The sequence below is a fragment of the Mobula birostris genome, chromosome 32 (genome assembly GCF_030028105.1).
Source record: "Mobula birostris isolate sMobBir1 chromosome 32, sMobBir1.hap1, whole genome shotgun sequence".
NCBI lineage: Eukaryota > Metazoa > Chordata > Chondrichthyes > Myliobatiformes > Myliobatidae > Mobula > Mobula birostris.
The window spans coordinates 15,402,293-15,422,663 of NC_092401.1; the positions used below are offsets into that span (position 1 = coordinate 15,402,293).

The 20,371-nt window shown below is 46.9% G+C and overlaps 1 protein-coding gene across 1 annotated transcript in view; it reads right to left on the bottom strand.

The window, feature by feature from the left end:
* LOC140191187 (hepatic lectin-like) overlaps positions 1-20,371 on the bottom strand; it is a 45,084-nt gene that overhangs the window by 13,973 nt on the left and 10,740 nt on the right. The window contains exons 4-6 of the mRNA XM_072248346.1: positions 17,343-17,417; positions 11,906-11,977; positions 8,821-8,966 (exon numbers count right to left, since the gene is read on the bottom strand). Of these exons, the coding sequence (XP_072104447.1) occupies positions 8,821-8,966; positions 11,906-11,977; positions 17,343-17,417 (293 nt within the window). The remainder of the gene's footprint in view (positions 1-8,820; positions 8,967-11,905; positions 11,978-17,342; positions 17,418-20,371) is intronic.

Consider the following 20,371-nt stretch of genomic DNA (forward strand, 5'->3'; position numbering starts at 1 on the left):
TATCAAGGGTCTCAGCTGCTCCAACATCCATTTCCAAACACTCCAGCATGAAACATAGAAACATAGAAAATAGGTGCAGGAGTAGGCTATTCGGCCCTTCGAGCCTGCACCGCCATTTATTATGATCATGGCTGATCATCCAACTCAGAACCCTGCACCAGCCTTCCCTCCATACCCCCTGATCCCCATAGCCACAAGGGCCGTATCCAACTCCCTCTTAAATATAGCCAATGAACTGGCCTCAACTGTTTCCTGTGGCAGAGAATTCCACAGATTCACCACTCTCTGTGTGAAGAAGTTTTTCCTAATCTCAGTCCTAAAAGGCTTCCCCCTTATCCTCAAACTGTGACCCCTCGTTCTGGACTTCCCCAACATCGAGAACAATCTTCCTGCATCTAGCCTGTCCAATCCCTTTAGGATTTTATACGTTTCAATCAGATCCCCCCTCAATCTTCTAAATTCCAACGAGTACAAGCCTAGTTCATCCAGTCTTTCTTCATATGAAAGTCCTGCCATCCCAGGAATCAATCTGGTGAACCTTCTTTGTACTCCCTCTATGCAAGGATGTCTTTCCTCAGATTAGGGGACCAAAACTGCACACAATACTCCAGGTGTATTCTCAGCAAGGCCTTGTACAACTGCAGTAGTACCTCCCTGCTCCTGTACTCGAATCCTCTCGCTATAAATGCCAGCATACCATTCGCCTTTTTCACTGCCTGCTGTACCTGCATGCCCACTTTCAATGACTGGTGTATAATGTCACCCAGGTCTCGTTGCACCTCCCCCTTTCCTAATCGGCCACCATTCAGATAATAATCTGTTTTCCTATTTTTGCCACCAAAGTGGATAACTTCACATTTATCCACATTAAATTGCATCTGCCATGAATTTGCCCACTCACCCAACCTATCCAAGTCACCCTGCATCCTCTTAGCATCCTCCTCACAGCTAACACTGCCGCCCAGCTTCATGTCATCCGCAAACTTGGAGATGCTGCATTTAATTCCCTCATCCAAGTCATTAATATATAAAGATCAGTAACAATCATGCGGGTAATCGTCTGAGCTAAAGCTCCCATATTTGTAGGGCACTAAATGGCGTCAATAGCATATGCATCAAATACCGGTTGTAAAAGGATCTGCAGAGTACAATAATCGGAGAAACTCTGTCAAGTAAGGCTCCAGCATAAATACCCTCAAATGTACGAATACATACGACTTTGGAACAGGATCTTGCACTTTAGTGTTTTCCTTGGTACTTGGTTTGGAATACTCTTGCAATGAGTGAATGAAGCGAACCCAAGTGCAGGACACAGGCACGGAGATTGCGTTAGGATGCTTATGGGGACGTGAACAGCAAACAGGAGAGATCTTGACACTGAGCCTTGACACGGAGCCTTGACATGGAGCCTTGACACAGAGAGACGGAGTTTCATAGGTGAATCTTGAAACTGGAGCAGAACTTAGAACACACAGTCCTAAGCGGCCGGGATACGTTAATTACAACACAGGCAAAACCGACGATCTGGCGACTAGTGGTTGTAACGCCGGGATTCTTATGCAGCAGGTCTTGATGGAAACCAGGTGAACCGTCATCGAAGAGAATTAGAAGCAAATAGGAAATTAACAGTGGGAACCGTGGCATAATCAAAGGGTTTTAGGAGAAAGATAGGGGATTAACGATCGGGACCGTGAGAGTAACCACTCCTCCAGTGGGAGCCTCCAGGCAAGCGACTAGGTTTGTCCGGATTGTCTTGATGGAAATCATGGAGGAGGGAAGGGTCCAGGACGAAGGAGCGGGGAATCCAGGAGCTTACCTCCGGGCCGCATCCCTCCCGATCGACCAGTTACTGCAGGCCCCTGCTCGGCGGCGCATATACAGTATTCGCCGGACGGTATACGCTCGGTGGTCATCAATGATCTGGGCGGGTGGAGAGGGTTCTGCAGGCGGGCACAAATGTCTTGCAGAAACACGTTTCAATTGGGAGACGTGGAACGTGGGATCAATGTGCATGGATCCGGGCAGTCCGAGTCTGACCACCGAGGGGTTGATGACGCTCTTAATCTCGAATGGATCTAGGTAGCGAGGATACATTTTTGAGGGGGATGTCTTTTGACGAGAGCCAAACCTTCTTCCCAGGCCGATAATTCGGTGCAGGAATTCGATGGCGATCGGCAATCCTCCGTTTGGGGTCGGCTGAGCGGAACAGGACCGCGTATGCAGCTTTCCAGATCTTGCGGCACCGGTGGAGATGGGCCTGAACAGAAGGCACAGCAATATCATCTTCATGTGCGGGATCAGAGGGGGTTGGTAACCAAGAGACCATTCGAAGGTAGACATCCGGTGGCGGTGCTGACCAGGGAGTTGTGGGCGTTCATGACCCAAACGAGATAGGTGCTCCAGGATGACGGGTTGCTGGCGGTTATGCAGCGCAGTGCTGCTTCCAAATCCTGGTTTGCTCGTTCTGTTTGAACATTAGTCTGCGGATGGAAACCGGAAGACAGGTTTACTGAGGCTCCAATGGCTTGACAAAATTATCTCCAGACTTGAGAGATGAATTGGGGGCCGCGGTCAGAAATAATGTCAGAGGGAATACCGTGAAGGCGGAAGACGTGATGAACAAGGAAGTCGGCTGTCTCACGGGCTGTAGGGAGTTTGGGAAGGGCTGCGGATTGCCCTTGGAGAAGCGGTCAACCACGGTGAGTATGGCAGTGTTCCCATGTGAAGGGGGTAGTGCAGTAAAGACATCCAGCACAATTTGAGACCAAGAGCGGGTAGGGACAGGTAGGGGACGAAGCAACCCAGCAGGTGGTTGTTGGGAGGCTTTTCCGCGGGCACAAACAGAACAGGCAGAGACGAAGGAACGGGTGTCAGCGTCCATGGAGGGCCAACAGAGATGAGTCTTCAGAAGGGACAGAGTTCGTCGATCCCACGATCGCAAGCGAAACGAGAAGTGTGCCCCCACGGGCGAACCTGAGACCGAACCGATTCAGGCACGAAGAGACGATTAGAGAGTCCATTGCCTGGGTCAGGTTGAGTCCGTTGTGCCTCTGTGACCATGGATTCGATCTCCCAGGTGAGGGCAGCCACTACACAGGATGGTGGAAGAATGGTCTTGGGGTTGGGAAGGCCCTCGTCGGAGATGTATTGACGGGAGAGAGCATCGGGCTTCCCGTTCTTGGACCGCGAAGGATAGGTGAGTGTGAATCTGAAACGGCCAAAAAATAATGCCCAACGGGCTCGGCGGGAATTCAGGCTTTTGGCGGTTTGGATGTTTACGAGATTGTTGTGATCAGTCCAAACGATGAATGGATGTTCCGCTCCCTCTAGCCAGTGCCTCCACTCCTCCAAAGCGAGATTGACGGCCGGTAACTCCCGGTTCCCTACGTCGTAGTTCCGTTCGGCGGAAGATAGCCGGCGAGAAAAGAAGGCGCAGGGATGAAGTTATTGTTCCGGGCCGGAGTGTTGGGAGAGGACCGCTCCCTCCCCAGAGTCGGAGGCTTCGACATCCACAACGAATTGGGGAGAGGGGTCTGGTTGGACCAGGATGGGAGCGGAGGTGAAACGCCTCTTCAGCTCAGAGAAGGCTGACTCCGCTTCGGGGTCCCAGTGAGAAGGGGTCGTAGGAGAGGTAAATCGAGGAAGGGGTGCTGTCCAGGTATTCGAAGTGACCAAGAGGGGTGTTAAAAGCTGTTTTCCACTCATCTCCCTCCCTTATTCTGACCAGGTGGGAGGCACCTCGTAGGTCCAACTTAGAGAAGATGGTGGCTCAGTAAAGGGGTCCGACATCAGAGTTGATAAGGGGTAGTGGATACTTATTCTTTATGGTGATGCTATTCGGGCCGAGGTAGTCTTTCTTCCCCACAAAGAAGAAATCTGCGCCTTCAGCGGAAGATGCGGGTCCATTACTTCCCTTTCTGGCGGGGATAGGTTATACAGCCGACTGCTAGGTGGCGGGACTCCGGGTAGAGGATCAATTGCGCAATCGTAAGGCCGGTGTGAAGGCAGGGAAAGAGCCCGTTGTTTGCTAAACACTTCTCCCAGATCGTGATACGCTGCTGGATCCTTGGATAAGTCGGGGGTTTCATCGGCAGACGAGGTCGCGGCGACTTTCACAGGGGAAAGTGCCGATTGTATACAAGTTGGGTGACTGACCGGACTCCAGCTGACTATCTTCCCGGTGGACCAGTCAAAGTGGGGATTTTGGCGGCTTAACCAGGGGTACCCAAGAATTTTAGAAGGTTGAGGAGACGAAATGATGTTACACGTTTCCAATGGTTCCCGGAGAGAATAAGAGACAGGGATGGTGTGCAGTGTGTGACTCGAGCAAGAAGTCTGCCGTCCAGTGTCCGGGCTTCCAGAGGGGTACTCAACGCCTCTCGAGGAATTCCGGCCCGGGAAGCTATCCCTTCATCCGAAAGGTTTCCCTCAACGCCGGAGTCCACTCGAGCTGACAGAGGCGGATTGTTGGTTGTCATGTAAAGTAGCTTGGATCTGCATCTGGGTTCGGGGCACGAAAGGGAATGTTGTCTGGAGCATCAGCCCCCCCCCCCCCTTTCTACTGGTGAGCCTTCCCTTTTGGCCGAGGGGAACAGTTAGCACGGAAGTGGCTGGACTGGCTGCAACAGAGGCAGCCCCCGCTCTCAGTCTCCGGAGTCGCTCTCTGGGAGAAAGACGGTTCGGTCCCAGCTGCATGGGTTCCTCTCCCGGGGCGGTGGGAACGGTTGGGCTGGGAGTTAGTCTGGGAGCAGGAAGACAAGAGAGGCTTGTGCTGGTTGAGACGGTAATGAGTGCCGTGGAATGGCCAAAGGTGGTGGACAACAAGTTATTTCCCTATGGCATTCTCGAAGACGATTGTCCAACCTGGTGGCTAGGGAGATCAAGGAATCCAGGCTGTCGGTGTCATCTCTTACCGCCAAATCATCTTTTCCCATGTCACTGAAACCATTCCGAAATACCCCTTGGAGTACCTCATTGTTCAATCCGAGTCGGCCGCTAACGTCCAGAACTCCACGGAAAATTCGGCAACACTGCATGAGCCCTGACGGAGGCTGAGTAGACGCTTAGCGGCATCTTTACCACGTACGGGGTGGTCAAAGATCTTTCGCATTACCGCGATAAAGGTCTGGAAAGAGGAGCAGGTATCCGGTTGTTTATCCCAAACAGCTGTAGCCCACGCTAAGGCACTTCCTCGCAACAGCCCCATGATATAAGCTATCTTTGACTTATCCGTGGAGTACGTGGCTGTCTGCTGATCGAAAACCAAGGAACATCGCAGAAGGAAGGCCCGGCACTTGCCCAAATCCCCAGCCTAGAGTTCTGGTTCAGGTACGTGCGGCTCTCATGGCGGGCGTGCTGCTGACACGTAGGGGGTTGCCACTACAGGTTGTCTGGGCTGGTTAGACAGAGTTCCAGGAGTGGATGGGGTAAAGTGAGTGGACACACGGTCCACCTAGTCACCAATCTTTGTTACGTTAGCAGACAGGGAACGGAGGTTCTCCATGACATCCCGGGAGAATTTGATCATGCAGACCTAGTAGGGAGCCCTGACTGTCGAGGGCTTGATGCAGGGCATTCGTGTCCGCTGGGTCCATTGTGGCCAGATCTTTCTGTTGCAATGAGCGAATAAAGCGAACCCAAATGCAGGACACAGGCCCGGAGACTGAGTTAGGATACTTACGCGGACGTGAACGTTGAAAAGCAAACAGGAAGGATGTTGACAGGGAGCCTTAACACAGGGAGACGGAGTTTCATAGGTAAATCTTGAAACCGGAGCAAAACTTAGAACACACGGTCCTAAGCAGCAGGGAAACGTTAATTACCACACAGGCAAAATCAACGATCTGGCGACTAGTGGTTGTATCGCCGGGGTTCTTATGCTGCAGGTCTTGATGGAAACCAGATGTGTCGTGATCAAAGAGAATTAGAAGCAAATGGGATATTAACGGTGGGAACCGTGGCACAATCAAAGGAAATTAGAATATAGATAGGAAATTAATGATCGGGACCGTGACAATATATGTTCTCTCCGAGACAATAGGTTGCTCCCTTTCTGAGTCTCTCCGAAGTATCTCGACTTCCTTTTCTGTTTAAGTAACCCTTGGGTTACTTTCCAAAGGTTTTCCTGTCCTGCACACTCCCGATTGAAATATCCATACTCAGAAAATACCAGTCTCTTCCTTCGTCAAGATACCCGTGGCAGCAGCAGCCCTCTACCTATGAGACCCTACCGGTAGGTCCAGTTTTGTATTAGAATTGTCACACTGCGTGGCAGCAGTAACCGCAATGGACTGAGATACTTCAGCTGGCAGGATTTCCACTGCATTCTGCAAAATACCTACTTTTGTGGCATCAGCGGTCGCATCGACAACAAAAGCTAATACTGAGGAACTTGTCCTGATGGTGGAAACCTTCAGCTCCTCCATCCTATTGTCTTCCTCTCTTACTTCTCTGATCAGCTCAAGGAACGAGGGGTTGGAACGAGGGATTGGGACAAGTCTTATGAATCATCCGAATGCTTAAAGTAATCACGTGGCGTGACATCACGCTCTTCACAACTATCTCCATCATTAATCGATTTTAACTCAGCGAGATGAATGGACCCTTCTACGCCACAAGCCATGCTGCTGTTTCTCCGGCCAGAAAATGTGGGCAGAAAATTTCAATCCTTTCACCTGGAATGTTCGGCTGAACCTCAGGGTAAACTCCAATGGGATGTCGGCCGAGTCAAAATGTTTGATAACGCTTACATGTAGTCCCCGTGCGTGGCCAAAAGGGGTTTCTGCCTTTAGGAAACTCGACACCTCAGCAGACGGACCTTTTAAACGCTCTACCAGTCGCTGCCTTTTCATATAATCTGAACAGTGCCTTTCTTACTGAGATGTCTTCTCCGTCAAGACGCATATTCATCGTTATCATCGGGGGGGGGGGAGCTTGGCCCCAGAGAACATCCTCAGCCTATGATATCTTTGGTTCTCCGCAGGTACGCTTTAGCATTAATCTACCATTGAAATAATTGCCGAAGTCAGCTCAGCATTTCTATCGACCTTTGAAGGGCCCTCTGTACATTTCACATCTACCAACTCTTTTCCCTCACTTTGAGAACAACTTGTCATTGAGTTCGTCGCCCTCCGCTAAATGTCCCCCTTCTCTAAAAGTATGAACTGCCCATGGTCCCTCTCCTCCAGGTTCTCCTAACATATTGGGCAGCGGAATTTCAGTAACGTCAGTGCAAGTCTGGACTAACAAGACATATTTACCAGTCGTTGATCAAACTGCACCTCAAGCAGCGTAACGTTCCCCAATACTTTTACAAAGCTCTTTATTTAGCCAGAGAGTAGTGAATCTGTGGATTTTGTTGTTATGGACAGCTGTGATGACCAAGTCATCAAATATATTTAAGTCAGAGGATGATAGATTGTTGATAAGTCAAGACATAAAGAGTTACTGGAGAATGCAAGAAATTGCGGCTGATAGGAAAACGGATCAGCCATGATGAAAAAGCGGAGCAGGCTCGATGAGCCAACTGTCCTAAATCTGCTTCTGTATCTTATGGTCCTATGGTTGGTGTCATGTCAAGGATGCCCGTAATTAGCGGAGCATCTTATTGCTGGTTGCGTGCCCTACGTCCGTTTGTATTGACCATGCAGATTGTTTGGATTACAGAAGTGAGAGTGTGTTCATCAAACGCAAAAGAAGAGCTAATGTTAGAGTAGCTGCTTAAATCTTCCTAAAACAAGATGTATTGTCTTATATGATGTCAACTTCCTGTGTGTTTTTACGAAGGATCGCAGAAATATTTTCAATAGAGAGCATGACATCACTCTCATTCTTTGTGTCAGTTGTAGATATGTTTACAGGAACAGTTGTTCAAAATACCAGGTCTCTGGCCGGGTCAGTGCAGTTACATCGTTTATGTGGCTCACTCAGTCTTGTTTCTGGAGAAATGTGATTAAGAATTTTCGCAGTGATAGCAAGGATGTTGCGTACACAGTTGGGTGGGTACTTTCAATGGGAAATGGTCATTACGTGTTGCGAATACCACATAAGCTATGAACAATGACTAACGGTTTTCTCTGTCATGCTTTATGTATTCAGGGACTGCTTCATTGCCTGAGGACTTGTGAAATGTTTTGGATGATTTGGATGTGAGTGTTGAATAAACTCACTTTCCACATTAGGAAACCATAAAGAAAACATGCAGAGTTATTAAGCCTAGTTAAAATGCTTTCAAAATTACATGGGATTTTTTTTCATGAGCCGGCGAATGGTTAATATTAAATGTCAAATGCTGGAACTGGAACTAGCGTAAATGATACGCCTTGGTCGGGATAGACTAGATAGTATGAAAGAGCTGATTTCCTGCTTATTAATTCCATAAACCCATAATTCTATACCTATCCTCTTGGAATATCCACCTATTAGATACAAGACTGTATTGCTGGAAAACCAGACCAGCAGAAGTCCAAATAATACACTAACAATCCCTCTGTTCTTGTCGTGCAGTGTTGCCAGATGTACCGTTCAACGCCGAGACAATCCATACAGCATTTTTTCACGGGATAACCGGAAAAAACTGACTGTCTATTAGTGACAATACACAATAGACAATAGATGCAGGAGTAGGCCATTAGGACCTTCGAGGGTAGAAAGTTTGAGTCTGTTCTCAGACAGTTTCCACCAGAATGACAATCGCCCCGGGCACAACGCTTTCATCTCATAGCAGGAGCGGAAAGGATATGTCCCCATGACACAACTAAATCATTACAAAAATGACAAATCCACAGTGCCAGCGAGTTTGATCATATCCTAATATCCTACCTCTTCCGCAACGTTGTTAATGACCATTAAATGGGCATTCCCTGACGCACAGGATTCATTGGCTTTCTCCCAGGTTGCTGTGTTCGAGGAAAACAGATAACAATTTTGCTTGAACTGAACCCATTGCTCCGGACATGAAGGCAAATCTGAGAAAATATTGAAGAAAATTTCAAAGAACTACTTTGAACTTCATATTTTCATCGGCTAAAGTTTTAGGGTAGCGGGGTCCACAGGAGAAGGAGAAACATTGAAGCAGGGAGAGAGCAGGGCTGAAAATACATGAGGACAGGATGTAGGCAGAGGGCAGCTGAAGAAATGAAGGTCAGGACGGGAGGGAGACAGGGAGGGGGGAAAAGAAGGAAGTTCCATTGCAGCGAGCGCGAGGAGGTTAGACGGAGTGGACGGTGAGATAGAAGATTAAGGGTGTGCAGATGGACAGAATCGACTGCAGGCCATGGAAGAGGAAGTGAAGAAAGGACGAAAATGTGGTCTCTGAGGAAATGGCGGAGAGAGGACGAGTGAGGAACAGGGAAAGAGGTACAAAACAACGCCAGCAAACGACGGGGGAGCAAAGTCTGAAGTGTCAAAGAAATGTCCGGAATGAGGACGGGCGATACAGGAAATGGGTGAGGGAACTACGGGAGAAAACTGGACGGAATGTGAGCGAGGTAAGGAGAAGAGATGTAAGCCAGGCAGTAGGATGGTGCTAAGGCGAAGAATACGAGAGAAGGCAACAAATATTGACTTTGTGGTTAAGAAGGCATACGGTATACTGGCCTTCACTAATCCTGGTATTGAATTTAGGAGCCGAGAGGTAATGTTACAGCTATATAGGACCCTGGTCAGACCCCACTTGGAGTACTGTGCTCAGTTCTGATCGCCTCACTACAGGAAGGATGTGGAAGCCATAGAAAGGGTGCAGAAGAGATTTACAATGATGTTGCCTTGATTGGGGAACATGCCTTATGAAAACAGGTTGAGTGAACTCGACCTTTTCTCCTTGGAGCGACGGAGGATGAGAGGTGACCTGATAGAGGTGTTTAAGATGATGAGAGGCATTGATAGTGTGGATAGTCAGAGACTTTTTCCAAGGGTTGAAACGGTTGCCACAAGAGGACACAGGTTTAAGGTGCTGGGGAGTAGGTACAGAGAAGATGTCAGGCTTAAGTTTTTTACGCAGAGAGTGGTGAGTGTGTGGAATAGGCTGCCGGCAACTGTGGTTGAGGCGGATGCGATAGGGTCTTTTAAGAGACTTTTGGATAGGTACATGGAGCTTAGAACAATAGAGGGCTATGGGTAAGCCTAGTAATATCTCAGGTAGGGACATGTTCGACACAACTTTATGGGCCGAAAGGCCTGTATTGTGCTGCAGGTTTTCTTTGTTTTTAAACGCAGAAGGCATCAAGAAGAGGTCGGGAACAGACTGATTGTTAGCTGGAGACAAAGGCGAGGCCCAGAGAGTAAGAAGGAATGAAAGATAAAGGGGGATTTAGGGTAGAATTAACGGGTCTCAACATGAGCGATTTATGGTACGTTAGAGTGATCTGTGGAGCGAGAGATTGCAAGGAAGAATAGTCGAAGCAGGCGAAGCGCAAAGAGGCAGGAGATGATGGAAAGGCTAGTGACACCTTAGCGAGCACAGTGTTAAGAGGGGTAACAGAGGATGCCAGTCAGAGGACCGGAGCTGGACAGGATAAGTGGACATAGTTGGGAACATGGAATAGCGAGAGAGCTGCAGAGTGAAATGGTGCAGCGATTAGGCCGCGAAAACGAAAACAATGTACGTGAGCATGGTGAGGTGCGCCGCAAAGTAAACCAGAGAAGATGGCGCTGTTGAAAGGACGGAGAAGAGGACGGGGCAATGAGTGTATGTCGAGAGAGGCGCAAATCTGCTAGGTGAATAAGAAGAAGTGGTGAAGAGGAAGGACTGGGGACGAGAACTGAATGTCAAGGCACTGAGAGCAACGAGTAAATGAGTGGAAAAAGGAAGTTGGTGAATGCGATGAAAAACAAGTGGTGAAGAATACAGAGAGAAACTAGATTAATGAAGGCAGGATTGTAGTTTGGGCGAGTATTCGGCGTTGTGAAGGAGGGAGGAGGTTCACAAGCAATCGTGACGGAGGTACAGAGAAATAATTGTGTTACGATATTGAAGGGCAGGCTCGGAGAGGCAGGAGAAGAGGACATAGTGAGGCCGGTGTTGCCAAGGGACAGGAAGGGTAGGGGATTTGAGAATGTGACGGGCCAAAGGAGCGAAGAGATAGATGGGGATTGTGTGTGCATTGGACAAGGGGGCCCAGAGAGAGAGGAGACACAGGGAGATAGAGAATAGGTTGCTGACAAAGGGAAGAGACTTCAGTGTCATGGACGATGTAAAGGGGAAATAAGCCATTAGAATGGAACGGACGAGGTGTCAGAAATCCTAGTATCGGGGAACAGCGAAAGGGAGATGTCGACAAAGGCAATAAAGAGATTCAAGGGATAGTGGCGGTGGCAGAAACGGAGATAGATTTGAGCGTTGAGTGTAGGCTTCGGTGATGCAAGATGATGGTGGGCAGTAAACAAAGGTAACGTGAGGGAGGCGATGGAGTGTCGAGGAATGATCCTGTGAGGAAGCTGAGGCGGTGGGGTCGAAGGAAAGCAGAGAGACCGATAAGCTGAAACAGAGAGGCGAAAAGCAAGAGGCGAGGAAAGTAGACCAAATAACGAGGGTCAGGAGAGTGAGTGAATGCCTTACATAGAACTGCGAAAACCAGGGATGCAAAGAGAAGGGTAGGAGATTAGAAAGAAAGATGGGGTCGGGGGAGGGTCTACGATGGCGGAAGAGGAGGAGGACGGCCCATTGAGGGAAGGCGAGGGGCCGGAGACAGGTGAAGGTCCAGAGAGGTTGGGTACTAGCAGAGAGAAAAGATGAATGCAGAGGTGGAAAGGAGAGAAGTACAATGGAGAGTATTTGGGGCAAAGATGAAAAGGAAGGTTAGATTAGCAATCTAACCTACCTCCACAATACCCGTGTGATAAATCGATTGGTTTCTAGGATGAGTAATTGTAAATGAGAAATGTTTATGTCAAGTATTGAACTTACTTTCCTTCAGCAGTGAAATTTCTGCTTGAAGTGCGGTGACTGAGTTGCGGTTCACTTCGAAGTTTTCACTAACTGAAAGAGAGGCATTCCATTAGGCCACGAATATCCGTTCATCAATTAACTAATTCCTGCACTCACCCCAATTTACTTTGGGTGTACAGCGTTGGCCGCCATCGCATTATTGCTCCGGATGTCAAAGCAGAAATCTGTGCCTACGTTAGTATTTGTACTTTGTATTGCTAACAGAGTTGGGGGGGCGACTTAACTGTGTGTGTATGTGTGTGTGTGTGTGTGTGTGTGTGTGTGTGTGTGTGTGTGTGTGTGTGTGTGTGTGTGTGTGTGTGAAGTAGATTTCAGAAGGTATCAAGTTCCCACCTACAATACGTAAACTAATCGTATAACAAAAATGTGCGGAAGACATATACTAATATAACGCTGCCACTGAACTGCCCCTCCAAAAACCCAGACAGCGCTGAAATGTCTAATACCGTGGGGCATGCACTGAAAGTCAGAATAGGTAGTTTCAAGGGGGTATGAGGAGGAATCTTTTACGCTGAGAGTGGTGGATGCCTGGAATACGTAGCCTGTTCTGGTGGTAGCGACAGATACGCTAGAGGCTTTTAAGAGACGTTTAGATAAGGACATGATGTAGGCAAGATGGAGGGATATTGTCTTGAGTAGGTTAGAGGGATTAGTGTCTGGGTGTTTCTGACATGCTCTTTAGCTCCTTCAACAAAATATTGTGGGCTGAATGGCCTGCTCCTGGCCTGTACTGCTCTATGTTCTGTACAGTTGTTAAATCTGCCGTGGGTAGCAGCTGAAGTATAACGAGGCCTGTTGATACCATGCAAGGTCTCGGGAAATATTGCACCGACGGTGAAGCTGCAGTTCATCCAGCGATTAATGTAGCAGGAACACTCACAATGTGCTGGAGGAACTCAGCAGATCAGTCAGCATCAGTTGAAAAGATTAGTCGACGTTTCGGGCCGAAACTCTTCCTCAGGACTGAAGGAAGAACTCTGGGGAGGGTTTGAAGAATGCTTGTAGTTGAAAAAAACAGTAATTTTTAAGACAAAGTGGTGGGGGAGGGGAAGCAGGGAGGTGATTGGCAGAAGAACAATACTAGAAGGAGGCGGAACTATAAGGGAGGTGATGTGAAACAGGGATAGAGGAAGGGAGGGGGAGGGAAACCCGACGCAGATTGGGGGACCACTTCGTCCAGCACCTCCACTCCGTCCGCCACAACAGACAGGATTTCCCGGTAGCCACCCACTTCAACTCTGCTTCCCACTCCCATTCAGATATGTCCGTACATGGCCTCCTCTACTGCCATGATGAGGCTAAACTCAGGTTGGAGGAGCAACACCTCATATGCCGTCTAGGTACTCTCCAGCCCCTTGGTATGAACATCCAACTTTCGGTAATTCCAACCTCCCCCCCCCCCGCCCCACCCTTCCTCTATCCCTATTTCGAATACTTAGTTTTGTAGTTTCTGGCACATGAATCACATGAATTTTTTGTAGAATTTTTACTGTTTGCAGATGAATGATTATTGGACTTTACTAGCTGTTAGCATTTTCTGTCTCACATACCGGACCTGGAAACTTGATTCAAATTTACCCTCTGCTGATTACATCTGAAGAAATTAAATGAGACTCAAGATACCTTCGTGAGAAAAGGGCTTTAATGATATATCGAATTCACTGTTGAGATACCAGTTGATTAGAGAAAGTTGGCGATCTCTGGAGTAATACTGAGAGTCAGGAAGCCTAGATTTACCATAAGCTTCACTTATACAGGTGGAGATAATCGGGAATGGGTAATTAGCTGGATTCCTGAGCGTGAGAATAAAACAGGATGGATACTTAGAAATAGATGTAATTATTTGAGTCCGCAAGCCAGACACATTCTAGCTACTCCGTTCAACGCCTCGGCTCCTCTACTCTGACTGTTCACTATTGCTTTCAATTCCCCGAATTTTCAAGTAAAGTGTGCGTGGAATATCATGTCTATAGAACTCAGCGAGCTTTTATTTTGAAGACGTGACGGGACGGGACCGGACGTTTCTGTGCTGTATAATCCTTTCACCCTAATCCATGTATTGTCTCTCTAAAAGACTGCAATTATCCAATTACCGCAGTGTACGGAAGATATTATAAAGAGGGGTTTACCATGCTCTTCGAGATTTTGCTACACCACTCTAATCTAGTATCATCATCCCCCGGTCCATGAGCTCCGCATTCCAGTTCACGGACCGGTTCATCGATCCTTATTCCAGGGTTTCTGATTTTCCTTTGTTCTGTTAGGTGCTCTAATTGAGGCACACGATTCTCGTTTGGGCAGATACATAAATACCTCCGGAGACCAGGACTTGGCTACTGTATTGTTCCCATCAAAACCCTTCATCTGAATCCCTTCTCAGCCCCTTCCTTCTGTAGCCTTGCCCTGAAACCAGTGTCTGTAGCCTTGCCTCACCTGAAGCCTTGCATCGCCTGAAGCCTTCCCTCGCCTGCAACCCTTGCCTCGCCCGAAGCCTCGCCTGCAACCTTCGCCTGGACCGTTGTCGAGTTCAACTGCTGGAGCAAGACCGTAGCCTTGCTGTGTCTAGATGAGGAACTGTCTATCGTTGTTTGGAACTGTCTCTGTGTCCACGCATTTGCTAGGTAGGTCTGGCCGTTTGCTGCTACCTTGTGTTAGGAACTGTCTCTCTGTGTTCTGTGTATGAGACCCGGCCCTATATCCTGTTCCTAAGGAAGGGTGCCGGCTTTGTGTTCCATGTTCCTGTCTCCCCGACCAGGGCTCTGTATTCTGCGTTCCTGTCGTCCCAAGTCCAAGGTTCCGAGGTTCCTGTCGTCCCAAGTCCAAGGTTCGGCTGTTCCTGAGGACCAAGTCAAGGCTTCGTGTTCTCGTCCTGTCCATGTTCTTCGTCCTGTGCTGCAGTTCCCTCGTCCTGTACTGGAGTTTCTTTGTCTTTTCCAGGAGTCTCTCGTTCTGTCCTGTAGCCTCGCCTAGTCCTGTCTCCCAAGGTCACGTCATGTCTTCGCCTAGTTCTGGAGTCTGAGCCCAAGAAAAGACCCAGGTTCTAGGTCCTTGTCCAGTCTCTGGCTCGGAGTCCGAACCCAAGCTTGATCATGTTCTCGCCTCGAAGAACCCAAACCATGTCCAGTCCTGTAGCCACGTCATGTCCTCGCCTAGTTCTGGGATCTGAGCCCGAATCAAGACCCAGGTTCTGGATTCTTTTCCAGTCTCCGGTTCGGAGTCCAAGCCCAGGCTCCTAGTTCCCAGTTCCTTGTCCTGGTCCCGCTTGCCTAGCCAACGTCCTAGCCCAAATCTATATTCTAGTTCCAGCTCTCTAGTCAAGTCCTGTTCCTAGTACTTCAGTGTCTGTGTTTTGCATTTGGGTCAGCCACCAGCGCCCCCACCCCTTTATGCCTTTATGACAAGTATCCTTTAAATGTTTTTTTTTACAATCTTGCAGCTTGTAATATGTCAGGAGATGATGATTTCAACGTGAAAACCGTTAAGCTGAATGTTCCTTCCTTCATGATGCTCATCAGCTCGCCATCTATCTGACATGCCCTCTCAGGAGCAGCCCTCAGTATTCTAACTAAATGATTCTGATACATCCGATTTAGCAATTCTTGAGGGAGCAAATTTATAATTGGAGGGGCTACCCTAATGCATCTCGTCTGATTGCTTTCGGTGTCATTATATATTTTCTAAAAGAAAAGAGCCAAAACGTCACAGTGCATTCGGCATGGTCTTACCATGGCCTTATAAAATTAGAACATCTTCCTCAATTCAACTCACCAAACCACCTGCAATAACGACGAATAAACCACAAACTGCTGTCCTCTGTTACATGTTCAGTTAATTAAAATATCGTCCTTTACCTTACTTTCAATATTTCACCATTAAGCCTCTGCCTTCAGTGAAGTGCATAAACTGATATTTTTCATGTTTAATTTTATTTTTCAGATTTCCATCATTTAATCTATCTGTATCGTCCGCATACTTTTAATATTGATGACCGAATATATATTCCCACATTTTGCTTTTGCATTGGGAATTAGTACGTTAACCAGGAAATATCCTGAGAACAATATAACTAGCATAACTCACTGGAACCGTCTAATCTGCCTCACTTGTTCAGCCATGTTTTTCATATTCTCTCATCCAATGTAGGAGTTTTATGTCTTTAATATTCGGCCAATGGTAGTGCAGAATATAATAAACTGTTTTGGTCCGGTTAGTTAGCACCCAACTCTCACTGATGGCAGTATACTTGAGAACTCATTGAGATGTTAGCGTATTATCGGGAAATGGTTAAAATCTGGATGCAGACCAATGCAGAATCTCAAAATGCAATCACATTGCACTGGAATGTGGACCTCCCCAAACCTAAAAACCGTTTTGCAGTCAGCCAGCTACAGTAAGAATAGAATAGAAAGGCAGCAAGACGCCGAAATACGGTGTAGTCAACTCGGAATTTCAGAGTCCAGATTTTGACCAGTAGAATAAACCAAGGTCCGGTTCAGTGCTGGTCCAATTTTCAAGCACGTGCCTCTGAAACATTACATCTGTGCGTCGTATAAGTAAGAGGTAGGAATGGCATTGACGCAGTGCCAATGCCCGATTTTGATTGTACAATGAATGTAGGGTAATTCTTATAACGGCCATGCTTCATCTATATGCTATGGGGACGAAAACATGCTTTTGAAGTAAAGATGTACACTGAAGGCACTGGAATAGACTGCACAGAGGCTAGTAAAAGATTTTGTTACTAAGTATCTAAATGCGGCCATTGAACGTGGCTTGGTTAAGTCATAGACATACACCTTATTTAGGAAAACGACACAAACTCTTCACCACAATCTAGAACCCACCCTCCCCCTCTACACTGCCAACACCGATAGCAAAATCCCACCCTATCTCCCACATCTGACAGCTGTTCGTCTCTCCAACAAACGCCAGCTCCGCAAATGTCACCGCTCTTCTTTATGAACTCCAGTTATTGACTTCCATTAACTAATTAGTCCTCTGTCCTCATCCACATCTCTTCTTCTTCACCTTCCTGTGGTCTCGAACGACTTCATGCTCCTCTGCCGCAATTACCGTTTCTCTCCTCCACCCATCTTATTCTACTCTCCTATATCTCCAGTCTCCAAATTTCACTTTCTCACTATATATTTTGCCTTCGAATTCCACCGAGGTGATACCATATAATATCATAAAACAGCAGCAAAATTTCACAGATCTGAGGAGAGATATCAATGAGCTGGACTGATGCGATGCTGCAGGGAAGCAATTCAATGCCCTGAAATTCTGTTTGGGTGGCCTCAGGACAAAGATCTAGAGAATAGTTGGAGGACCAGATCAAAGACAGAACTCTCTGAACAGAAGAAAAAGAGTCCAACAGATTTGAGTTCGCACTCACCATTATGTTTCCACCAGGAAAGTTCAGTCTGGAAACCATTGAGGGCAAAGTTGAATTCACTCGCCATCTTGGTTACTGAAATAGAATGAGGCCTTGAATTTCACATATTTGCTTAGACTGCAAGTAGAATAGCCCACCGCGTAATTCAGAGCATAAATTATCAGAGTAAATGGAATACCACAACCTTTGGAACCATATTACAAGAGATTTGTGAAGTACTGGAAGCAGAGAGGATTCGCAAGGATGGAATCAAGATCCAATTTTTATATGTCGGGAAAAGACAGGATAGTTTGTGATATTATTTTGCAATGGGTAGAAGGTGTGGCGGGGGGTGATTTACTGGAGATAAATTGCAGAATGCTACTGTGGTTTTAAATTCTCCGCCTGAAGAATAGAAAATTACAACCAGGATGTAATGCTTCAAATTGAGAGTCATCTGGTCTCTGTTTTCGTTTTCGTTTACAAATATAGTCACGATTAATTGAATTTCCAGCTCCTGCTTTGTCACTACACTGTTGCGAACATACCTCGCTGCTGTTACTACAAGCTATTCTCATCAATGTCACACTCTCTTGCAGACGATGTTTGCATTGTTGAATCACCAGTCCTAACCCACCACTAGAAAGTGGAAATGGAGATTTACAGCGAAGTTACACATCGCATTCCTAGACACCGAATCACCTTGATTTCCAACTGTACTCCACACAGACCATTAATCCAAACAGCCTAGAAACTGCAGAAAACCCCCAAGTTCCTACCTCACGAATTACAGACTCCACTTGCTGGATAGTGCCCAAACTTACATATCATAGACGCGCGACTCTTCGAACCATACATGACCTTAAGCTGCCTAAACGCTTGCAGCCCCAAACTCGGGGACCCGACCCGTACATCTTTCTCTAGATACACCACTTAATTTTCTGAGCCGGAATCACAGTGTCACAAATAAACTGGATGATGAAATTTGTGACATAAAGAAAACATATCTCATGGCACATAAATGGGTGGGTGCGCAACTGACTAGGAGGGACATCAGCGAACTGAGACTTCACACGGCTTTTGAGGGGTAGGAAGGTCATAGATTGATTGGAAGTCACTTCAACTTGACGATAATGTTACAGAAAGAGGGAAACTATTATTTACATATTGGAGGTGAGTGACATCATATGTCATTGTGTTGTCTTACATCATACACTAGCTGTATTTTATCATTGGGAAGGGGAAGCGACGAAATTAAGCAGTGAGCAAGACGGACAGCAGCAGCAACAAGTGATTTATAGTCATGGATAATTTTAGCCAAAGCCCCAGTGATAAACAATGTCGGAAAGGGAAGCGTGACATTATCGGCAAAGGGTGAATGATGTCAAAATTGTGTTTGGCCGATGCCACAAAAGGAAGCCGCGATGTCATACGTTGGGGTCGGAAGATGGAATCATGAAAACGTGGCGAGCCATGCCATTTAAGATTCCTATCTCCTGGATATTTGAAGCAGAGTTCAGGATATTCAACATAGCTTCCGTCTACCATATTAGACAGAGCGATTGAGGGCAAAAATCTGTTTTTTACACTCCGGAGAGAACAAACATAAAGTTCTCAACTTTAATCCCAGAAGCAATTACAGTTTGCAATCGCCCTTCACAATTTCAGCCACCTTCAACAACCAGTCACTATCAGGAACATATTGTCTAGTCTCTTTTCCGAATTGCGACGAAACAGTTTCATCTGCGTTTGACTGGCCTGTCGTTCTGTCTCCATAAAACAAAGCCTTTCTTTCAACACGTTCTGATGCAACCATTGAAGATGCAACACCAACACTTTTACCTTTTCCCATCTCAACATCTAGCAAACTACGCAGGCCTACCAGGAGGAGCAGCGATTGAAATGCACTTCTTAGCGCTTGAACTGCAGTTACTGAATTGGGAGCTCATAGTGTGGGCTGCACTGAACTGGAGAATTCAAGGGCATTTTAGATGAGTGCGTTGCGGGGCAGAATAATTCAGTCCACAAAGGCACTCTTTCCCAGACCCATCGCCAAGATCAGACAAAAGGAACAATCCCTCATGTCCCGTCTCTGAATACTGTAGCCTCCCGGCTCGATATTGATTTGTACAATGTCTGATAGAACTTTTCTACGCCTTTTTCCTGGAAGTCTACATTTAGATATTTATGATTTTGAAGCAGTCATTCTCATCATTTTCAGATTCACCTTTGGGATACTGTATTAGTTTTGCATTTCACAAATATTTATGCACTCTTGGGTGTTTCACTGCTATCCTGCTGCCGCAATGACGAATCAGATGAAACCTGGATCAATCCCATCACAGAGATTTCATACTTTTCGCACCTTATTCGCAACTTAGACGAATTTGTTTTCCCCATTTCCCGGTGCTGATTAAGGGTCTTCAACAAGGATTATCAAATATGTTCTTGCTTCCCCAAATGCAGACTGACCCAGTGACCGTTTCTAAAATTTTTCTGGTTCTACTTTAGATTTTTAGGTACTAATAGTGCTTTAATTCCCAGGTTCAGGGTCTTACTGGAGCAGGGTGACGCAGCAGCTTGACCAGACAGAAAAAACGGTCATGCTGTACAGCACGGATCCAGGCTCCTGTAATTGGCCATTCTAGATCCGCTAACATCACCTGTTTTGGGGTCTTTCCACTACAGCAAATTCGATTTTCCTCCGGCTTTTCATATCCCACAACATGTACGTCACGGGACAAGATAGACAATGGGGAGAAGTATTGAAAATTGTTCGGATTTGTCACTTCTACAATGCCAACTATTCCAAATAACATTGATGCACTGTAACTTTAAATACATGAGTTATGGTTTCATCACATAGGTTATATACCACACCAAAGAAATGGGGAAGAAATGTCTTTGAGCTGACAACTCTGTGTCTGTGGTGACTGCTGCATTCTAACTTTCTCGGCATATTCTGTCGCCTTCTACACAGGAACCCCAAATGAACATAAAAGCTGTTGTCACTCAGCCACCTTTGAATTTATCCAGCCACATTGCTAATA